The 20,648-nt window shown below is 41.5% G+C and overlaps 1 protein-coding gene across 1 annotated transcript in view; it reads right to left on the bottom strand.

The window, feature by feature from the left end:
- Window positions 1–20,648, bottom strand: part of ITGA9 (integrin subunit alpha 9) — a 445,717-nt gene that overhangs the window by 263,348 nt on the left and 161,721 nt on the right. The window contains exons 11-12 of the mRNA XM_083186309.1: window positions 18,420–18,514; window positions 11,826–11,916 (exon numbers count right to left, since the gene is read on the bottom strand). Of these exons, the coding sequence (XP_083042435.1) occupies window positions 11,826–11,916; window positions 18,420–18,514 (186 nt within the window). The remainder of the gene's footprint in view (window positions 1–11,825; window positions 11,917–18,419; window positions 18,515–20,648) is intronic.

Genomic DNA, 20,648 nt, shown 5'->3' with positions numbered 1-20,648 from the left:
TGCCACTGATTAATAAGGAGGGCATAATTCATAATCTTCTTGGAAGATTACATTATTTGAAACCAAATGTGTTACCACATACATTACATACAGGAGGGAACCATATCATACATATCATTGAATAGAAACATTCAAATTAAAACATTGCAGTGCAAGAACTGTGGGGAAAGAATTGATACTGTATAATACTAACATTAATAACACCATTTTTTTTCATCTTTACTTTAAAGCTGCAGTGCAACCAAGAAAAAATGATTTTACTAGCATTAGATGAGGCTCACACTTTTTCCCAGAGTTTCCCTCGTCATGGTCAAAAGAAACTCTAGCTTGTGATTGGTCCTCCCTCTCACATGCCCTCTATGCATGATATTTATTAGTAATTAAAAGCAACAAATTAGACATTTTCTTTTGTTGTGTAGCTTGCATCATGCTGATCACAGCTAAAAGCAGGTTGGTTACCCCCCCATGTCAACCCTGCTTACGGATTCCTGTAAAAATACACCATTCTTGATACTACGCTACTTTAACAAATCAGTTGCGCATATTGTAGCAATACAAGAGACCATTTTATTAAGACGGCTCCACCGCAGTTTTCAAATACTAAATACACAGACTGTTATACATCAAATGGACCTTGTAAAATGGCAGGAGTCGCAATTCTGGTGTCAAATGTCTGTGACTTTGTTTTGGATAAACAAATATCTTACCCTGATGGTAGATATTTGATTATATTAGGGAAACTGCACAACAAACCAGTTACAATAGCTACTGTCTATGCCCCAAACTCTAGGCAGTGCCAATTCATCCGGAAATTTTGTAAACTGTTATACTCCTGTCGGCAGGGCTCAGTATTGATTATGGGCGACTTTAATATGGTAGTAGACCCGACAAAAGACATATCCTCTAGTCCCAGCAACACACGACTTCCCCATCCCCCTCGTGACCAGTACCACCTTTTTAGAAGTATACTCTCTAAATATGATCTCTACGACATCTGGAGAGCAAGGCATCCGTCCACGAGAGATTATAAATTTTTCTCACAGGTCCACCATTCTTACTCTCGCATTGATTTAGCTCTATCCGACAAATGGACTCTCCAGCAGATCAAAAAGGCTTCTATCCTGCCCATAACGTGGTCTGACCATTCTGCAATTCAACGTAGCTGGGAATGCTCTGAGAATAGTCCATGGCGTTTGTCTAATCACCGTCTAACTGATCCAGGAGCTAAGCGTACCATCCCAGATGCCCTCACTCTTTACTTAGACACTAATCACCCTAGTGACACATCTAGCTTTACATTCTGGTGTGCCCATAAAGCTGTAATTCGCAGCTCAGCGATTCAGGTGGCAGCCCATATCCGTAAAAACGCCCAACACACCCAGGCAGAGCAAGAATCCAGAATCTTAGATCTGGAAACTAAACATAAACGAGCCCCGACTGATAAAGCACTGTACCGCGCATTATTACAGGCGCGTGACAAATGGAACATCCTTACCATGAAGGAAGTTCATAAAAATCTTTTCAAACTGCAGCAAAAATGTTATGTATATGGTGACAGAGCTAGGAAGCTACGAGGGAAACTAGCAAAAGATTGCATAAGAACTATTGCTGACAAACACGGTACTAAACTCACAGACCCCTTCGAAATAGCTGCTACTTTGACACATTATTACTCATCTCTATATAATCTAGCGAATGACCCCATGACGACTCAACCCTCCTCACCAAATATCCAAGACTTTTTGAACAAACTTACCCTGCCCTCCATCTCAGACCCTGTCCTTGAAGTCCTTGAGAAACCATGGTCAGCAGAAGAAATAAATGCGGTGAATAATTTCCCTTCCCCCTGAAAAAGCTCCCGGCCCGAATGGGTATATTAACACATTCTATAAAACCTTTCAAACTGAGCTTATACCTCTCCTTACCCAGATCTTCAATGATGTTTACGAAATAGGCTCCTTCCCTAAAGAGATGCTAGAATCCAGGATTGTGGCTTTTCCAAAGCCTGGGAAAAATCCAGTACTCACTGCAAACTATCGCCCAATCGCCCTGCTTAACACAGATGTCATAATTTATGCTAAACTTATCGCTAACAGACTAAACCCTAATCTACCCTCCCTTATACATCAGGACCAAGTGAGATTTATCCTAGGTCACCTGACAACACCAGATGAGTTATTAATATTCTGGAATCCCTATCTAACTCGAAATCCTCCGACCCTCTTCTTCTGCTGTCCCTGGACGCAGAAAAATACTTTGACCGACTCCATTGGGGCTACCTCCGCGCTGTTCTCCAAAAATTTGGATTCACAGGTAGGAAACTTTCCTCCATTATGGCTCTCTACTCAAACCCCTCGGCCAGAGTGTACACTAATGGGGTGCATAACCAACGGAACACGCCAGGGATGCCCTCTATCCCCCGTAATATTTGTGCTGGCAATAGAAACCTTAGCCGAATCTATCAGATCCCACCCATATTACTGGTCCCGTCTTCTCAGGAAACTCCCACTGCCTCTTTGCGGATGATCCTTCTCACTACCACACCTCCATGAGTTACTGGATGAGTATTCTAAAATCTCATACTATAAAATAAACAATACTAAAACTTAAGCCTTACTTATTAACGACACTCCAGACCTTCTCCAATTGCACAAGGGGGAATACCCTTACTTGTGGAAGGATAGAAGCCTCAAAAATCTAGGGATCCGATATTCTATCTGGGGCGGAGCCACGGCGGCGTGTGAGTGAGGGGAGGTAGTGTGCTCTCCAGCGCCAGATGTCCCGCTAACCCGCTCTCCCTGAACTTTCCCCACCGAACCTGTTACCTGCCTGACCAGACGCCGCTTCTTCTCTTGGCAGACGCCGCTTGGTCTCACCGCCCTAGACGCTGCTTCACCGGAGGTGTGCAGCTTGCCTGTCCGCCCAGACGTCATCCTATTGCTCGGCGGTGTTGTTGGAGCACGGAGTCCGAGACGCGCTGTCCCCTGCACTGCCCGTGCTGCTGAGCGGCTTCCCTGCGAAGTGATTCCGGCGCCTGGGGACAACAGCTATCCGGTGACCGCGTGCTATCACTTCTGGGACGCCATACTCCCGTCAGCAGGTGGGAGAAGCCTGCAATTAAGGAACTGGGGAGCTGTAAGCTCAGACAGTGCACGGACGGTGCACTGCTGCCGAAATAGGCTGTGAAGCTGTCTGTCTGCACGGATTCCCCCCTGTAGAGCCTGTTGAATCTGGTACAACATTCTCCAGTGGTGGATTGCTGCACACATCGCCCTGTGCATGAAATAAAAAAAAAAACCCTTGGCTCACTCTACACGCGGTGCCTACCATGCCTTAGAACTGGGTAAGTCCACACACACTTACTATCGGACTGGTATCTGGTTGGTACTGTGATATTATTTAATACTCCGGGACAGAGCTGTACAGGACAAGCGGGTGTGCACTGTGGAGTGCCTTGTGAACGCCTTAGAGCTTAAAACACTATAGGTGGACTTAAACAAATTGGTAAAAATAGTGACTGTAGGTGTGTGTGGTGAAGATTGTCTGTACTGCAGAATTAGAAATAGTACCTTTTATTTCTGCCCAGAGTCTCCACCTTGCAAATCTGCCACTTTTTGAATACTCCCTGAGGAATGGGCAAATCTACACAGAGTGCTGCAGCTGCACGGCTGGAGAAATATGCCCGCACGCAGCCACAAGGCCCGCCAGCCTCACGGGATTCTACTCCACAGAGTACCCCGACTAAGAGCAGTAACCCCCCCCAACAAAATGAGGTCACCCTGGAACAGTTACTTGAGGCAATTAATGCATCAGAGACCCGGTTGACGGTCCAGATCAATAAGATCCAATCTGACATCACATTAATCCGAGACGATATGCAGAAAGTGCGCGATAGAGTGACTGAGACTGAGTCAAGGATCTCTGGAATTGAAGATTGCATTACTCCTATGCAGGCCCAGATTAAGTCACTCACAGATAATATGCAAGAGCTGCGCAATAAAATTACGGATATGGAAGGCAGATCGCGCCGGAATAATGTGCGTTTTGTAGGCCTCGAGGAGCATGCCGAGGGCAACATGCCTGAGAAATTTATTGAGGAATGGCTTAGGCAAACACTTGGTAGTAAGGCCTTCTCACCTTACTTCTCCATTGAAAGGGCCCATCGGGTTCCAGCTAGAGCCCCAGTCCCGGGTGCTCCCCCCCGTACTTTAATAGCAAGAATATTACTCTCTAAGGACCGTGATACTGTCTTGAGGCTTGTTAGAGCTATGGGGGATTTAAAATATGAAGGCAAGAAAGTCTCTGTATTTCCCGATCTACCATACGAGGTCCAGAAGGACCGAGCCCGTTTCCGGGAGGTTAAAGCTAGACTGCGTGAATTGAACTTTAAATATTCAATGATCTATCCTGCCAAATTTCGTGTCATAATCGAGGATCAGGCTAAATTTTTCTCTGCCCCAAAAGATGTTTTTTTTTTTTTTTTTTTTTTCTTCACAAAATGTGCAGGTTAACAGGTGGGAGGAGAAGGGAGGTGGGTTACAGGACAAATATATTCTGTGATAAGATGATGAAAAGGTGCTGGAGAGCCACCCGTGCCTTGAGTGGTTTCTAATTGTTTAGCCCCTGAGCGATGGTGCTGGGGTACTTGCAGGGTCTTTCCTGCTTTCTTCTTTTTTGTTATTTTCTTCTTAGATGGGTGGGTGGGGTTACTAGAGGTATGCCTAGCGGGTTAGGTGATACAGGGTGGGGGAGGGGGGAGGGGTGTGTGTTAATTGTTGTATGTCAACGTGTATGGAAACAAAATTATAGACAATGTACAGTAGTCTCGGCCGGTATACACTTTAGTGTGCCTGATGACATAGTAAACCAGCGGTGGATCCTGACTTTTTTTTCACTGGTTAGGGGGAAGCATAAAATCTATGATCACCAAATTCATCTGTCCAGATATAGAGTAATGAGGTTATGGTAGTGTTCATGACTTGGAACGTGCGAGGTCTTAACGAAAAGATAAAACGCTCGTTAGTACTTAAACACTGTCGGTCAGTACCTGCCGATGTTATTTGTCTCTTAGAGACGCATCTATTCGGTGACAAAATATCATCCCTACAGCGTCCTTGGATTGGGAGGATGGTTCATTCGCAGTTTTCATCTTCAGCCCGTGGAGTCACCATTATAATTAAGAAAAACACTCATTTTGAGTTATTAGCGTCTGAAGTCGACCGGGGCGGAAGGTATGTCTTTTTGGACGGGCTGATAGAATCTACTCGTTATTGTATCTTGGCTGTCTATATTCCTCCTCCTTTTACTTTGGAGGTACTAAGGAAGGCAGCCAACTTTGCTGCAGCTCGCCCGGACTGCCATACAGTTTGCCTAGGCGACTTTAATGCTGTAATGAATACCTCCATAGATAGGTGGAGTAGTAGAGGTGCTTGCTTGGATAAAAAAACAAAGCTGGCCCAGTTTATTTCTGACTATGGCTGGTGGGATGTTTGGCGCGAGCGAAATCCGAATATAAAACAATTTTCATTCTACTCGCCCCCACATAACTCATTCTCTCGAATCGACAACATATTTGTCTCTCAAAACCTACTCCCCAAAGTGTTAAAGATAGAATATATGCCCCGGGGAATATCAGACCACTCACCAGTCTGGATGCAGATAGACCCAGTTGGTAATACCGGCATAAAATTATGGAGGCTTCATCCATCATGGCTCCCTCAGCTAGGGGATGAAGAGGAGATGAGATCACTTGTCGACGGCTTCTTTAGTGTGAACGTCGAGTCTGCCAAACCATCTATAGTTTGGGAGGCCTCAAAGGCCTATATCCGTGGGTTTTGCGTTAAAAATATTGCATACGCCAGACGGAAACTCCGTGAAACAGCTGTGGGGTTAGAGAATCATATGACACTTAAGGAGCAGGAATTCCTGACTGATTGTACAGAAAGCACTAAAAAAGCCTGGCTGGACTCCCAGCGAGTCTGGGTTGAACATTTGCAGAAAATGATGGCCCATAAAGTTTTAACTGATTCACATAGATTTTATATGAACATCGATAAGGCGGGCAAGTATCTGGCCTTCTTGTCCAAATTAGATAAACCTGCAACTATTGTTTCGAAACTACGTCTAAGTTCAGGAGATATGGTGACATCTGCCTCTGATATCGCGGCTGGGTTTCGGGAACACTTTATTCAAGTGTATAGTACAAAAATCACTAGTGGTGATAGGCATATCGAGGAGTATTTAAATACCATTGACCTCCCTACACTGACTGATGAGGATAGGGAAGTCACGGAGGCACCAATCACGCTTGAAGAGGTGACCGCGGCAATAAAATCCCTCCCTACTGGGAAAGCCCCCGGGGTAGATGGTCTCCCTAGCGAGCTGTATAAAAAATTTGCTGATGTTCTGGCCCCACAGCTGTTGCAATTTTTTCAAGAGATGGACAAGGAGGGCTGTTTCTCCAGTTCAATGACTGAGGCTATTATAACAGTTATATTGAAAGAGGGGAAAGACCCATGTAGCGCGGATTCTTATCGGCCGATTTCTTTGATTACAACGGACGCCAAAATCTTTGCGAAAATATTGGTCAGCAGATTGAATACGGTGATCGACAAGCTCATACACCCGGATCAAACGGGATTTATGAGCGGGAAATCTACTAGTATCAATCTACGGAGGCTATATATGTTTTTGCAGACTGCGGATCTAGGACACACTAGTGCTGCGGTAGCCTCATTTGATGCCAACAAGGCATTTGATTCAGTGGAGTGGCCGTATTTAAGGCAAGTGCTCAGGGCCTTCGGGATAGGTCCAAGGTTCGCTAACTGGGTCTTTCTGCTATACCAAACTCCGTCAGCAAGGGTTTTAGTTAACAGCTATCTATCAGATTCAATCCCACTGTTCCGTGGTACGCGGCAGGGGTGTCCCCTGTCGCCGTTACTATTTGCACTTGCCATGGAGCCAATCGCTTGTAAACTCCGATTGACTCTGGCGACAGATGCCAGACGACAGGGGACGCTCAAAAACATTGTTTCACTATATGCCGATGATCTATTGGTGGGGCTGACGGATCAAGCTAGCCACTTACCTATAGTAATCAACAACATGAAGGAATTTGGGGAAATTTCAGGCTTGACAATTAATTACAACAAGTCACAACTCCTACTTTCTAACACCGTAGATAACTGCAACGTTAGTTTGAATGACAACTTCTGTCTCCCAGTGATTAAACAATTTAAGTATTTGGGTATAATTGTAACCGCGAACCCAGTGGAATTTGTTGCCCATAACTTAGATCCAATTATTGAATCCACTAGGCAGAGGTGTAAAAATTGGCAGAGGCTCCCGCTAACCATGTTGGGGCGTATCAATTTGGTAAAAATGATACTCCTGCCTAAAATGTTGTATGTTTTTATGAACTCCCCTATCCTTATTAATGAAAATGTTATTTGCAAAATTAACCAAATATTATTCTCCTTTGTGTGGAAGAATAAGGTACCGCGAGTAAAGCAATCTGTACTATGTAAAGAAAGGAAATGTGGGGGTTACGCCATGCCCAATGTAAAAATGTATTATTATGCAGCCCAGCTAGCCCAGCTTTCAAACTGGCTTAAGGATAATGAATATTATCTGGAGTTAGAGGATTTTGTTGGTGCTGTCTACCCCCGCCATTCTCCCCTGCAGGTGCTATTGAAGCAAAAGGGCTACCGTGGCTTGCCTCCATATATAAAGCAAATGAGGTTCATATGGAAATGGGTTCATAGAAGGCTGGAGTATTGCGGGTTGGACCCGGATACATACCTTTTTTCTATGCCCGGGCTCGCTAGTTTAAATCTTAGCCAGGGGGGGAGAGCTTGGGGACACTATGGAATTAACTCTATTGGTCAGGTCTTCAACGACGGGGAATTGAGACAATATTCCCAACTGCAGACTGAATATGCCTTAGCAAAGAATATGTTTTATAGGTATCTGCAGTTGAGAACTGCAGTGTTACAACTCCATAGGCGGCACTCTATTATTGTGGTAGAATCTCCCGTGAAGAAGTTTCTGAGCACAGTGGGCAAAAATAAGAAATTGTCAAAGTGTTATAAATATCTCACGGCCATTACCCAGAAAGACGATTTTGACATGTATGCACAGAACTGGCTAGCAAAGGTGCCGGAATTGACTAACGACAGCTGGAAAGTGGCGCTTGCTGTTCCAAGTTTAGCGACTAGTTCTCTAAGAATTCAGCAGATTCAACTCAATATACTATATCATGCATATTTAACACCGAACAAGATGAAAAAATTCTCACGTAGCGGTAATTTCCAGTGCCCAAAGTGTCTATCGCTCGATTCTGACTTCTGGCACCTTGTATGGTCATGTAAAGTGCTGCAGTCATATTGGGAAGGAGTAGGTGATGTATTAGTGGCTATAGGGCTTGCGGGTCCAAATCTATCTCCTCTATCGGCACTCCTTGGGGTATGGCCTAGTGGTACCCAGTCTGGAGTTAAATCGCTTTTGATAAATTTATGTGCAACTGCTAAAGTTGTTATCGCCCGGTGCTGGATGGCAAAAAACGGGCCTAATGTGCAAGATTGGATCGTGGCAGTTAACTATACTATGGCGCATGAGAAGTATGTGTATCTTTCCAGGAACTCAATCGATAAATTTTATGATATGTGGGCGATGTGGTATTATTCAGAGTATAGCGATAATAACCATGAGTGAGCCTTTTTCCTTTTCTCTTTTTTTTTTTTTTTTTTTTCCTCTCTCCTTTTTCTCTCCTTTCTCTCACTTTAATATTAGGAATCCTTAATTCCTCATATTGACGCACAGTAAATACTTACACTTAAAATAATACACGTAATTTTTTTTCTACTGCCACCACTCACCGAGGCAGCTTGGTACGTCACAATTTAATAGAAACGGTAAAGTAAAGGTACTTGGGGGGGTAGTTAGGGATTAGTATTGGAGGGCGGGACGGGTGGGACTTGGGGTAAAAGGTTATAAAATAATAAATCTCAATAGGGGCGAATTGTAGAGCACTAATAATGGTTGAGAAGTAGTGGAGTATAAATTTAAGGGGAAAAGAAAAAAAAAGAAAAAAAAAAAAAAATAATAACTAAACGGTTCACTAGGCACTCTAGCTGTGGCACTCCACAGTTTATTCACTGACATAAGTAGGTACTAGAGAATATTTGAATGATAATATATTATCCTGGGAAAAAGGAGATTTTATTTTTTTTTAAATGGCTCACAATTAGCGACTGGAGTTGTTAGGTTGATTTCCTGGAGAATAGACATGCTATAGCACTCTGATTATGTGCGCCACCACGCATAATGCTGGCTTTCTGTATTGTCTGCATCTCTTTTTCTTTCTAGAGTCTTCCTGTTTTTTTTTTTTTTTTTTCCTTTCTTTCTCTCTCTGTTTATCTTCCCCCGATCGACTTCGTAACTGTCATTATGCACTTTATGTATGCAATATTTATATTACTATGTCTACTGAGATATTATGCACAAAACTGTACGCGTTTGTATGTTATGTATGTGAATTGTTAGTCTTGTCTTATTTTGTTTTTATGATTGTAAGGAAAAGTAACAAAACTTTAATAAAGAATAATTAAAAAAAAAAAAATCTAGGGATCCAAATCCCATCACGAGTGTCGGACTTAGGGGCCCATTTATAAAAATTACAAATACATTTTGAGTATTAGGTGATAATAACGCCTAAATTTGCATTGCGGTTTACCTTTTAATCGCATGTATTATTATTCACATTCCTGATCAGGGAATGCGATAAAGCCCTATCCCTGCAAAATTATCTCCCTGCTCTCCCCCTATGGCTATCGCAAATGTTATCACTTGTTGTGGCTGCGCATGCCCAGCTGCAGGGAGGAGTGGGGGTGGGGACTGGAGAAGCCAGCCACAGAAAAAAAAATGCTGGCAAGTGTACATATGAAAAGTAGAGCAGTAGGCAATGAAACACTTTTAATTAAACACCCTACACAGATCAGAACGGAACATGTTGCACTTTGGTGTGCACATAGACTGTGCTCTTTGAAAAGCTCCTGTGATTAGGATACACGGCATGAGGGGGGAGAGTGGGTGACGGGTGACAGCTACAATAAACTCTCCCTCCCTGCCTGTCTGTGATGTAAGATCACCAGCAGGAGGGGAAGAGCAGGGGACAGCGCTGTAATGATCTCTCCCTCTGAGCTCACACAAAGGTCACTTCTAACAGCCTGTGCGGTGCTCTGTGGATGGCATGAGGGGGAGAGGGGGTGATTGACAGAGCTGCACTGTTATCTCATTCCTGCCTAGACACACACATACACACACACACTGACATCGCAGCAGCTGCAGCTCTATCCGCCACCTGAAGCTGGCGTCATCATAAGCCACTCCGCTTTTTTTTACAATTCAAGGTTAGTAAATTTGAGCATATCGCATTTATAATTACAATTATGGGAAATGCAATATGCTTTCTAAAAAAATGTCATAATTGGCCTTTGGAGGAGAATTTTGCAAATTCTCCTCCAATTCCACTTTAGTACATTTAAGTGAAACTAAAATAATGCGAAGAGTGTGAAAACACCCGTTTTCACATTATTTTAGTAAATATGATGTTAACAAATGGGCCCCTAAATCTCTTGTAACTATCCCGCCCTTTTAGCAAAACTCACATTGTTAACATCTTACTGGATGCTCCAGTTGCTTTCCTGGTTGGGGAGTATAGCCGCTCAGAAAATGGTGGTCCTCCCTAAGATACTATATTTATTTTGAACCATCCCCATTCTAGTCCCTAATACCCTCCTTAGCCAATTCCGCTCCCTCTTTCTCAAATATACCTGGAGAGGTAAGAAACCCAGGCTGGCCAATAAAATTCTGTCTTTACTTAAAAATACACCGTTCTTAAATTATCTTGGTTTTTATTTTATAGCTGCTAAGTAATCCATTGTTCTCTAATCATGTCAGTGATGTTAACAGAAACATTCTTGTGTGGCACAGCTTGTAAATAACAGGGAGTAAAGGAAAGTTTCCAGGCTCTTCTAATAGCTGAGCGTAGATGCCTCTGTGACATTTGTATACAGTGCATTACACTAGGCCATACTAATGGAACATTAAACAGCTTTACAAAGCAGGTATATGAAATGTAGATGAATGTAATAGGTATGTGATATACCAAATAAATAAAATGGCTTTTATACAAGTCGCACAGTGGAATGTTACGCCTAATGGTGTATGGCTAATCTATTATTGTATCCATATTGCTGTAGTACTTATCATACTGGAATACCTATTAGTGTGGGATAAATAGGGTCAGGAGGTTGTCATTTGAATAAGAGGTATTAGATTTCTGGACGAGGGAGCCTGTCTAAGCTGTTCCAGTGCATACTGTATCCTGCCATAAATGGTCTTTGTTAATGTTCGGTGTGCCTCATTTTCCACCACCCAGATAAACTTTTGCTTAGTGAAAAATAGTGTGTTCATCATGCTCAAATGATCTGCCTGCAGATGCACCAATATTAATATTATAATTTGCCAGGACTGTGTTTTAGTTATAGGAAAACAAATCCTTAAATTGCTATTTAAGGTTTTGCGACCCAATCCACAATCCTGTTACATGACACCCTGATATACTGTATATAGTCACATATACCCAATAGTTTCTCTCCTCGCTGCTCTTCTATACTGGTGGAGTAAAGTAATTTACGTACTTCTCATTTTGTGGCAATCTGTAATAATGCAATGCTCTGTAATAACGCAGTTAATATGAATTATGTAAGATGTACTATACAAACACTTTATCTTAAATAACTGTTGCAGTCTTTGTAACTTACCTAAATAGCCATTTTTGTCCATATCAACACCTCCAGAAATTGACTGTCCAAACATTCTCAAAGCCGGGTTAATTTGTCTTCCAGAGAGCCGCTGAATTACAATGGTGAAAAAATAAATAGATGTATACAATATTACAAAATGTACAAAACAATGGGAATAATTTTCTCATCTATGGCATCACTATCCCTCTGTACTCATTGCATATTATTTCAAAAATAAATGACATCATCATTATTCAAAACAACAATATGATAATGTTGCTAAAATTGAAGAGATTCACTTTTATTCTAAAGGGGCATACACACAGTGAGATATTGGTTATGGCCGATTATGACTATGTAATTTCCCCTTGAATTGCGTGGAGCCCATTTTGACTATATTTACTTGTGATTCTGACTATGAGCAAATACACTGTATGCAACATAATTGCCTTGCCTGCACAGTCCATCTTTACTTGCGATACTGACCTGGTGGGGCCGAGCATTAGTATTGCAAGCAGTACAAGCACTGTGCGATTTTGGCTAAGCTTTGTTAGGTTTTTGACAATATACTCAAAATCAGAAGCCAAAATCGCACCATGTGTATGCACTTCTAGAAGAGTTTCGTCATCTACAAAAGAAAGATCTGTCCCATCTCTGTCATGCAGCGTTTACACTGCGTTTAGCCTGGGTCCTTTGAGATATCATTAGTTGGACACATCCATGTAGTGTGCCACAAAACATCTGTCAAAGTTGGTAGTTAATTGGCGCTATACCATAGGAAGATGTATTAAGTGTGTATATTACTTAGCTACAGTACCTTGAACTGCATGGCAATCAGAATATAAACTTTACCACAAATGAATATAATGTACTATAGATGTTTTAATAAACATATATCCTATAATAATAGGATATAGGTTATTAATACAACATAATATATCTCTAGTAAAAGAAAGCCATAAAATACAGGGATGAACCCTTTATCCTTCTCTCACCCTTTACTGGTGGTGTGTTGGGCAATGTACATGAAACATAAAGGTAGTCCAGGGCATGAGGCTTGTCATCACCACAGATGGCATAAAAGGTTCTTGATGTAGTGTCCCCATATCTGAGGAAGGATTTCACATCTGAAACGCGTTTCACGGCCATCATATCTAAAGGGGACCGCTACACCAGCTAATCAGAGAGGGCGTGTTTGTCTCTGTTCATGTTAAAGGCTGCTTTACTATACCTATGGTTTATTGTTGCACAAATGACACATCCCTTAACAATCAGCTATTACAAGGTTTGTAGTAATAGGTTTCCAAGACTTAGGATTCTTAGAAAATTAGTTATGCATTTTTTAAAATAAAATATTATATATTCCATTTTAATATATTCATTTTTTATAGTGATTTAAGATATTATATAGTAATAGTAGAAAACAGATAAATATAAGGTGTGCCCAAATAAAAAGGAGACTACCGTTGTATGTAAAGAATATTTGAATCATATATATAGTTATATATATATATATTTAGTGTCTATGTGTAACCGAAACCCTGCCATCTGCTGGCAGTGAGTTAACCTACATCGCTTTCACTTGCACACATACAGAAACACAGAGGCAATCACAAGGTAGCAGACTAGCTTTCAAAACTTTTGCTTTGAGTGTGCTTAGCTAAATAATATTTAATTACAGTTCATGTATAACATTACAACTTCACATAATTGCCATTGAAACTGATGTACTGATCCCAGCGCGTAGGTTGGGATTGAATGGCTTCAGTATAGAAACTCCTGGGTTGCTGAAGGATCCAGTTTTTCACAGTGTCCTTCACTGCCTTGTCACAGATGAACCGCTGACCTTTCAGTGATTTTCTAAAGAGGCAGAACATATGGAAGTCACATGGGGAGATATTGGGGCTGTATGGAGGATGTATCAGGACCTCCCATCGAAATCGTGGCAGGGTTGGTGACAATGAGTGCCTCTCGGAGCCATGGCAAGTCCTTGATGCTTTTGTGTCCTGCATAAAAATGCTGAAACCACAGGAATACAGAGGACCTTGCGAGATACTGCTCTCCATACACCTCCTTCATCCTGCCATAAATTTCTGAATCATGCTCGTGCTTTGAGCTGATTGGGATGAATCCATCATGGATCCGAGAGGGCAAAACAACTTAACGGGAATAAAGAAACTGAGACGAAGCCGTATACAACACATTACACAAGTGCAACTGGAAAACTGCCATGCCATCTGGCATGAAAGTGGATAAATCAATGGGGCCAGATGGGATACATCCAAGGATACTAAAAGAGCTTAAAGGGGAGCTCGTAAAACCAATAATAGAATTATTCAACCAGTCACTAGCTACTGGAGTAATCCCAGAGGACTGGAAAACAGCGAATGTAGTCCCACTGCACAAAAGTGGAAGCAAGGAAGAGGTAAGCAACTATCGACCAGTGAGCCTTACATCAGTAGTAGGGGAATTGATGGAAACACTCTTAAAAGAAAGAGTTGTAGAATATCTCAAAACCAGCAATTTACAGGATCCAAAACAGCATGGGTTTACTGGGGGAAGATCATGTCAAACAAATCTTATTGACTTTTTTGACTGGGTGACTAAAGTAACAGATCAAGGTGGGGCTGTAGATGTAGCTTATCTAGACTTTAGTAAAGCTTTTGACACTGTTCCACATCGCAGACTCTTAAATAAACTTGAAAGCTTGGGATTGGATTCTAAGATAGTTGAATGGATAAGAGCGTGGTTGCTGGACAGAAAACAGAAGAGTTGTAGTAAATGGAGTACAGTCAAAGGAGGGAAAGGTTACAAGTGGAGTACCCTAGGGATCTGTACTTGGACCGGTGCTTTTTAATATCTTTATTGGTGATATTGCAAATGGAATTGAGGGTAAAATGTGCCTTTTTGCAGATGACACAAAGGTATGCAACAGGGTAGACACACCAGGAGGGGTAAAACAAATGATTGAGGATCTAGGTAGATTAGAGAAATGGTCAAGAGAATGGCAACTACAGTTTAATGCCAAAAAATGCAAAATCATGCACTTGGGTCTCAGAAATCCAAAGACTCAATATAGTATAAATGGCACTATAATGGAAACTACTGAGGAAGAGAGGGATCTAGGTGTCACTATTCAGGGGACTTAAAAGTAGGTAGGCAATGTAACAAAGCAATGAAGAAGGCAAGTCAGATGCTTGGTTGCATAGGGAGAGGTATCAGCAGTAGAAAGAAAGAAGTAATAATGCCACTGTATAGGTCATTGGTACGACCTCACCTAGAGTATTGTGTTCAGTTCTGGAGGCCATATCTCCAGAAGGATATAAATACATTAGAGACTGTACAAAGAAGAGCAACTAAAATGGTGCATGGCCTACATCACAAAACGTACCAGGAAAGACTAAAAGATCTTAATATGTGTACTTTAGAGCAGAGAAGGGAAAGAGGGGACATGATAGAAACTTTTAAATATATCAAGGGTTTTAACAAGGTACAGGTGGGAGACATTCTTCACAGGAAGAGGAGCAACAGAACACGAGGAGTACAAAACAAATTTTGTGCGTGACTGAAGTTTTGCGCTAAAAGCAGCTATAAATAGTCTCTGGAACTTGATAGGACCTACACCAAAAGGTCCTGAGGTTGTTTACAAATGGAAAAGAAGTTTTTAAGATCCAGAAACAGTTCACAGCGCTAACAAACTAAATAAAAAATCAAAAAAATATAAAAATAAAAATAAAATTAGAAAAATCGTGAAAAATAAAGTGGACAAAATCAATGTGCACAAATATAAGATCAAAGGTACTTCCCTTTCATATGTTTCAATGGGAGGGAGGTAAAGGTATCGGTCCTTTGAAGAAATTCTTTTAAAGTGTTAGATCCGTGTGTTTTCTTATTTTTCTCAAAAAAAGCATGAAATAAAGAAAATGTACATTTGTGTAAACAAATGAAATTCAACACAATTAAAGCATGAATAATAAAGTTCAAAAATGTTGGCAGAGGAATTGGTTTTCTCCTGATTTCTAGATTTTGTCACGAAGTTCAGGGGCGTACCTCTACTCACTTAAATATTATATATTATAATCCCATAAAGGTATCTTTTCCAAAAAACACAATTTTCTGTCAAAAGGGATGAATAAGCGTACCCCCACTCACTGGTTACTCGGTGGGTTAAATCTCATCAGGGTATCTTTTGTGGGGGTTATCCCAAAACTTTATGTATCAGATGAATGAGTATATGTTTGGCGTACCCCCACTCACATCCAAGATGGTGGACAAAAGCACATCAAGGTATCTTTTATGTAAATTCAGGATGGAAATCTTAAAGAAGATGGCGTACCACACTCACGGTGTTTTAGACTGGAGCCAGACGCATCAAGGTTTCTTTGTAGTTTCAAAAAAGGGGATCTTTATTTCCACAGAGAATCTCTCAATGTGGGTGTTGGTGACCCCAGAAAAAACAAAGGAAGAAGCGATGGATAGACTGAAGAATTTTTAATTTATAAAGAGTCCATAATTGGACTAAAAATACGTACAATGCATATACATGTATACAAAAAAGGTAAAAACATTTAGATAAAAATGAACAATTTAAAAAAAACAAAAATGCAAAAAGGACCAGGTGACCTAGAAGGCAACGCCGGGACATCAACACATTCACAAATAGATGTTAAAGGTCCAGACAGAGTGAAGGGTTAAAGTGTCCAACGTTACCTCTGTTGGTCAGACAGGTCCAAGATGCACAGAATCCCCTAGTGTCAACGCGTTTCGGCTCCTTTAGAGCCTTTTTCAAGACATGGGGACTAGCAGCAACTGCTGGGTATTTATGTAGGGCTGGACCAATCGCATGATAGCAGGAACTGGTCACAGGAAGTGATCATCCAGCAGTAAAATCGTACATATAATCATTGCAAACACTTTCTTTAAAATACACATTCAATAAAGTTAAGGATGGAAGGTGCACTCCTGTAGTTTTATGAAGAATTATAATGAGGGATAAGAGAAAAAAGGAGCAATGTTTAAATGACCTCCGGGAATTAATGAATAAAAAATGGCCGCCGAATGGAACGCAATGCGTTCCAAAACGGCGTAAATACATATGGCACAGAAAAAAGATGTTTTTCTTGCATCATAGCTAAGAAGCGATAGTGATGCTGTGAAAACAGGCGTCAGTGAAGTCTGGACTGGAACACCCAATACGTTAGGTGCAGATTTCGCACGCTAGCTGTGGTGTTCCGTCCTGCTGGGATGGCGCTGGGTTATTGCGTCATGGAATCGTGTGAGTGGAACGCATATGCGGTCCACTCACTGTCGCTGCCCTTGTGCGTGGTAAATGTGAGTATGTGAACTCCATTCACAAGTTCTCTAATGTTAAATGCGTGGAACGCTAAACGGTCCACTGAGGTGGATATCCTACATATGGAGATCAATTAAAGGACAAAAAAGGGACAAAAAATTAACCAATTCAGGTGTGCAATATCCATCCCGCTTTATATACATCTATAGGCATCAAAGTAGATGCAAAATTTAGATATTACAAAATAGACATGTACATCATCTTGTCAACAAAAAAACAGAAGAAAAGAAAAAAACAGTACAAAATTATATATTGCATACATTATCAGCTTATACACTATACAAACAGTACATGTTTACAGGAATTTTGCATATCAGAAAAAAATGATGTCACATTAAGACGGAAATTTCTTTGGTGTATTCTTCTAGTTGGGCCATGCCCGCCTGGGACCAGGTGTAAGCAAACCTGCCAGAAGCACCAAAAATATAGATTCATTGTATATTCTCTCCTACTTAGTTTTTTTCTAAAATAGAAGGAGAAAACGATGTTTTAGCAATATATAGGCACTACAGGTGACGACATCCGAAAGACAATATTTTAACAGTATATAGACACTGCAAATGACGGCATATAAATTACAGTTTAAGATGGTGAAAAATTTTCAGGAAACAAATTAGAATAGTTTACAAAAACCATTTTAATTCGAAATCTTTGTTGAGTCCTAACGGTATAAGGGTTTTTAAATTGTATATGTATTTCATTTCCTCCTTTGCTAACATTCTTAAGGAGTTATTTTGTCTAATATTGTCCTGTATTGCTTTTATCCCAATGAAATTTTTTATATATTCACAGGATTTATTATGTACTTGTTTAAAATGGGAGGATAAACACGAGGACATGCACTGAAACTAGAGGGAGGAAGATTCAGGGGAAATGTGAGGAAGAATTTTTTCACAGAACGAGTAGTACAGTAGATAAGTTGAATAGCCTACCATCAGAGGTGGTAGACGCAAATACAATAGTACAATTTAAACATGCTTGGGATAAGCATATTGATATCCTTACAAAAAAATAAGGATCAAATATGGTTTGAGGTAACATGTTTAAAAAAAGGGGCAGACTAGATGGGCCAAGTGGTTCTTATCTGCCGTCAAATTCTATGTTTCTATCTATCGGCAAAACCATTAACCCACTGTGATAAGTTACAACACCGCTACAGCAAAAGTCTCCTATTCAATTGTGCACACCTTATATATAATAGTCATGTATTTATTTCTGTGCAGTAGTACTCAATTTAGAAGACTGAATAACAGACCAACCATTGAATACTTAGGAACAATGCCATTAGCGTCCCCATGATATATGTAAACTGCTCCCACGTAATCATCTTCTTTTGGGGCTCCAATTGCAACATCTGATAAAGAAAAAAAACATTGTTTTAATATCAATCTTGATAAGAGAATTATTGATACACGCTGCAAAAATATGCATGATATAATCTTTTTTCCCTATATTCGATGGGATTGTTCATACAGTCAGCCTGTTTAACAGGTAACAGTAAACAGAATCGTTTACTAAATAGGTTCACACACTGAAGCTAGATTACATTACATTATACTTTACAGTTACAGAAAAACATAAATGTATTTTATGATGATAACAGATTACATGTTTTTAATGTGAAATCCACTTTCCTTTTACAGTCCTTTTTTCTTTCAATTCATACAGTCTGGTTTAAATGTTAATTGTATTTTTTTAAACTCAAAAATGGTCTACATTGAATGTTGAACAATGTTAATTTTCTTACAGATGGAGCCCTCCTCATTTAGCCCTTTAATAGGATTAAGTGAGTAATAGGATTACTCTGCTAATCCCCTACTGTGTTGTATTGCTGCTGAGGACAACAGGATAGCCATGGCTAGCCACGGTGAGCCACGACCTAAGGAAGATAGTTGAGAGGGGCTCCAACTGTATTTTAAAGTGTCTCACCATTGGATCTGCTACTAGCACTAGGGCTGTTGAGCCTGACTAAATGTTGGACTTGAAAGGGTTAATACATTAGTAGCCATTCAAATCTGACACCGACCTATACTCAGTGGTGGGCTGGGGGCCACATTGTCATCTTGTGTATTGGACCGCCTCCTCTGACGTGAGCCCTGGTGGTCCAGCAGTAGACACAGTCGTGATCTGACTGTCATTTTTGCCATTTGGCAGGGGCGGGGCCTGCAGGCGAGATGTCATAGCCAGCCACCGCGGGGTTGTGGGTAGCGCCGTGCTGCTCTGAATGCTGTCAGAGGCAGCAAAGGGAAGGAGCAAGTGAACAGGCTTCCAAGTTTGCTACAGTGAGGCTGACTCCTCCCACCACACAGAGTGCAAAAGCCCAGGCCTGCTCCTCTGTCTGCCTGGCTGTCTCCAAAACTATGCCTGGACCTGCTCCCTGCACTTCCCAAGGATGCATCAACAGAGATGGGTGAGTGCTGTGTGTACCGGGGGAGTGGGGGCTGTGTGTAATGTAATAGGGGAGGGTCATGCTGTGTTTAATGTTTTATAGTACTGTGTGTATTGGGTGTTATATGGGGGGAGGCTGTGTATAATGTATAGGGTGATATGTAAACTGGTGCAATATGGGGGGGGGGGCTGTGTATAATGTATAGGGTGCTATGTATACTGGTGCAATATGGGGGGGGCTGTGTATAATGTAATAGGGTGCTATGTATACTGTTGCAATATGGGGGGACTGTGTATAATATAATATGGTGCTGTGTGTACTGGGTGTAATATGGTGGACGGGGCTGTGTATAATGGACTATGGTGAATGTTGCTATGGTACTGGTTGTATTATTAAGGAGGGGGCTGAGTATGCTGTGTATAATGTAATGTACTATGGTGCTGTTTGGGGATGCGGTCATAATCCTGGCTCTGGGATTCCAAGCGGGAGCCCCTACACCAGGGCTGGAATCCCGACATCAGCAAATATGCTGGCCCGGAATATCAAAAGCCGGTATTCCGATCATAAGTATGTTGGTGGTGTCATAGCATGATGTTGGGGTGGGGGAGGAGTTAGGTTTAGGCACTAGGTGTAACTTACCGTTGGGATTGTGTTGGAAGCTGTGAGCAAGGGGGAAGTGTGAGTGTTAAGCCCCGTACACACGTGGCGCTATCAGCCAAAATCACAGGGGATATGGTCACTGAGTGACCATATCCCTGTGTGTACATGGCAATGGTTGCTGAAAGCTCGCTCCCGCGACCAGTGGTCGCTAGCCGCAGGAGAATGCTTCTATGACCAGCAGCTTCCCCCAGCAGAGTGTCTAATTTATATGAGCGACCATCGCTGGTTGCTGATGAAAACAGGACATTCAGCAATTTGGTCACCACTGTGCCGAACTGCCTTCAAGAGATTTAATGATGATCCATTACTTATGGGCCAGTGATCTGGACTTGCCACCATGGCTAAATGTTTCCAGCCAGCCTCTGCCTATATAGGAAACACAATGACAAGGGGAATGATTCGGTTGGATGAGGTCTTACTGCTGCTTCCAAGCACTAGT

The sequence above is a fragment of the Crinia signifera genome, chromosome 5 (assembly GCF_055691185.1).
Source record: "Crinia signifera chromosome 5, ASM5569118v1, whole genome shotgun sequence".
NCBI classification, from domain to species: domain Eukaryota; kingdom Metazoa; phylum Chordata; class Amphibia; order Anura; family Myobatrachidae; genus Crinia; species Crinia signifera.
The sequence above is the reverse complement of the archived record's forward strand: the minus strand, read 5'-3'. Positions and strand labels throughout refer to the sequence as shown.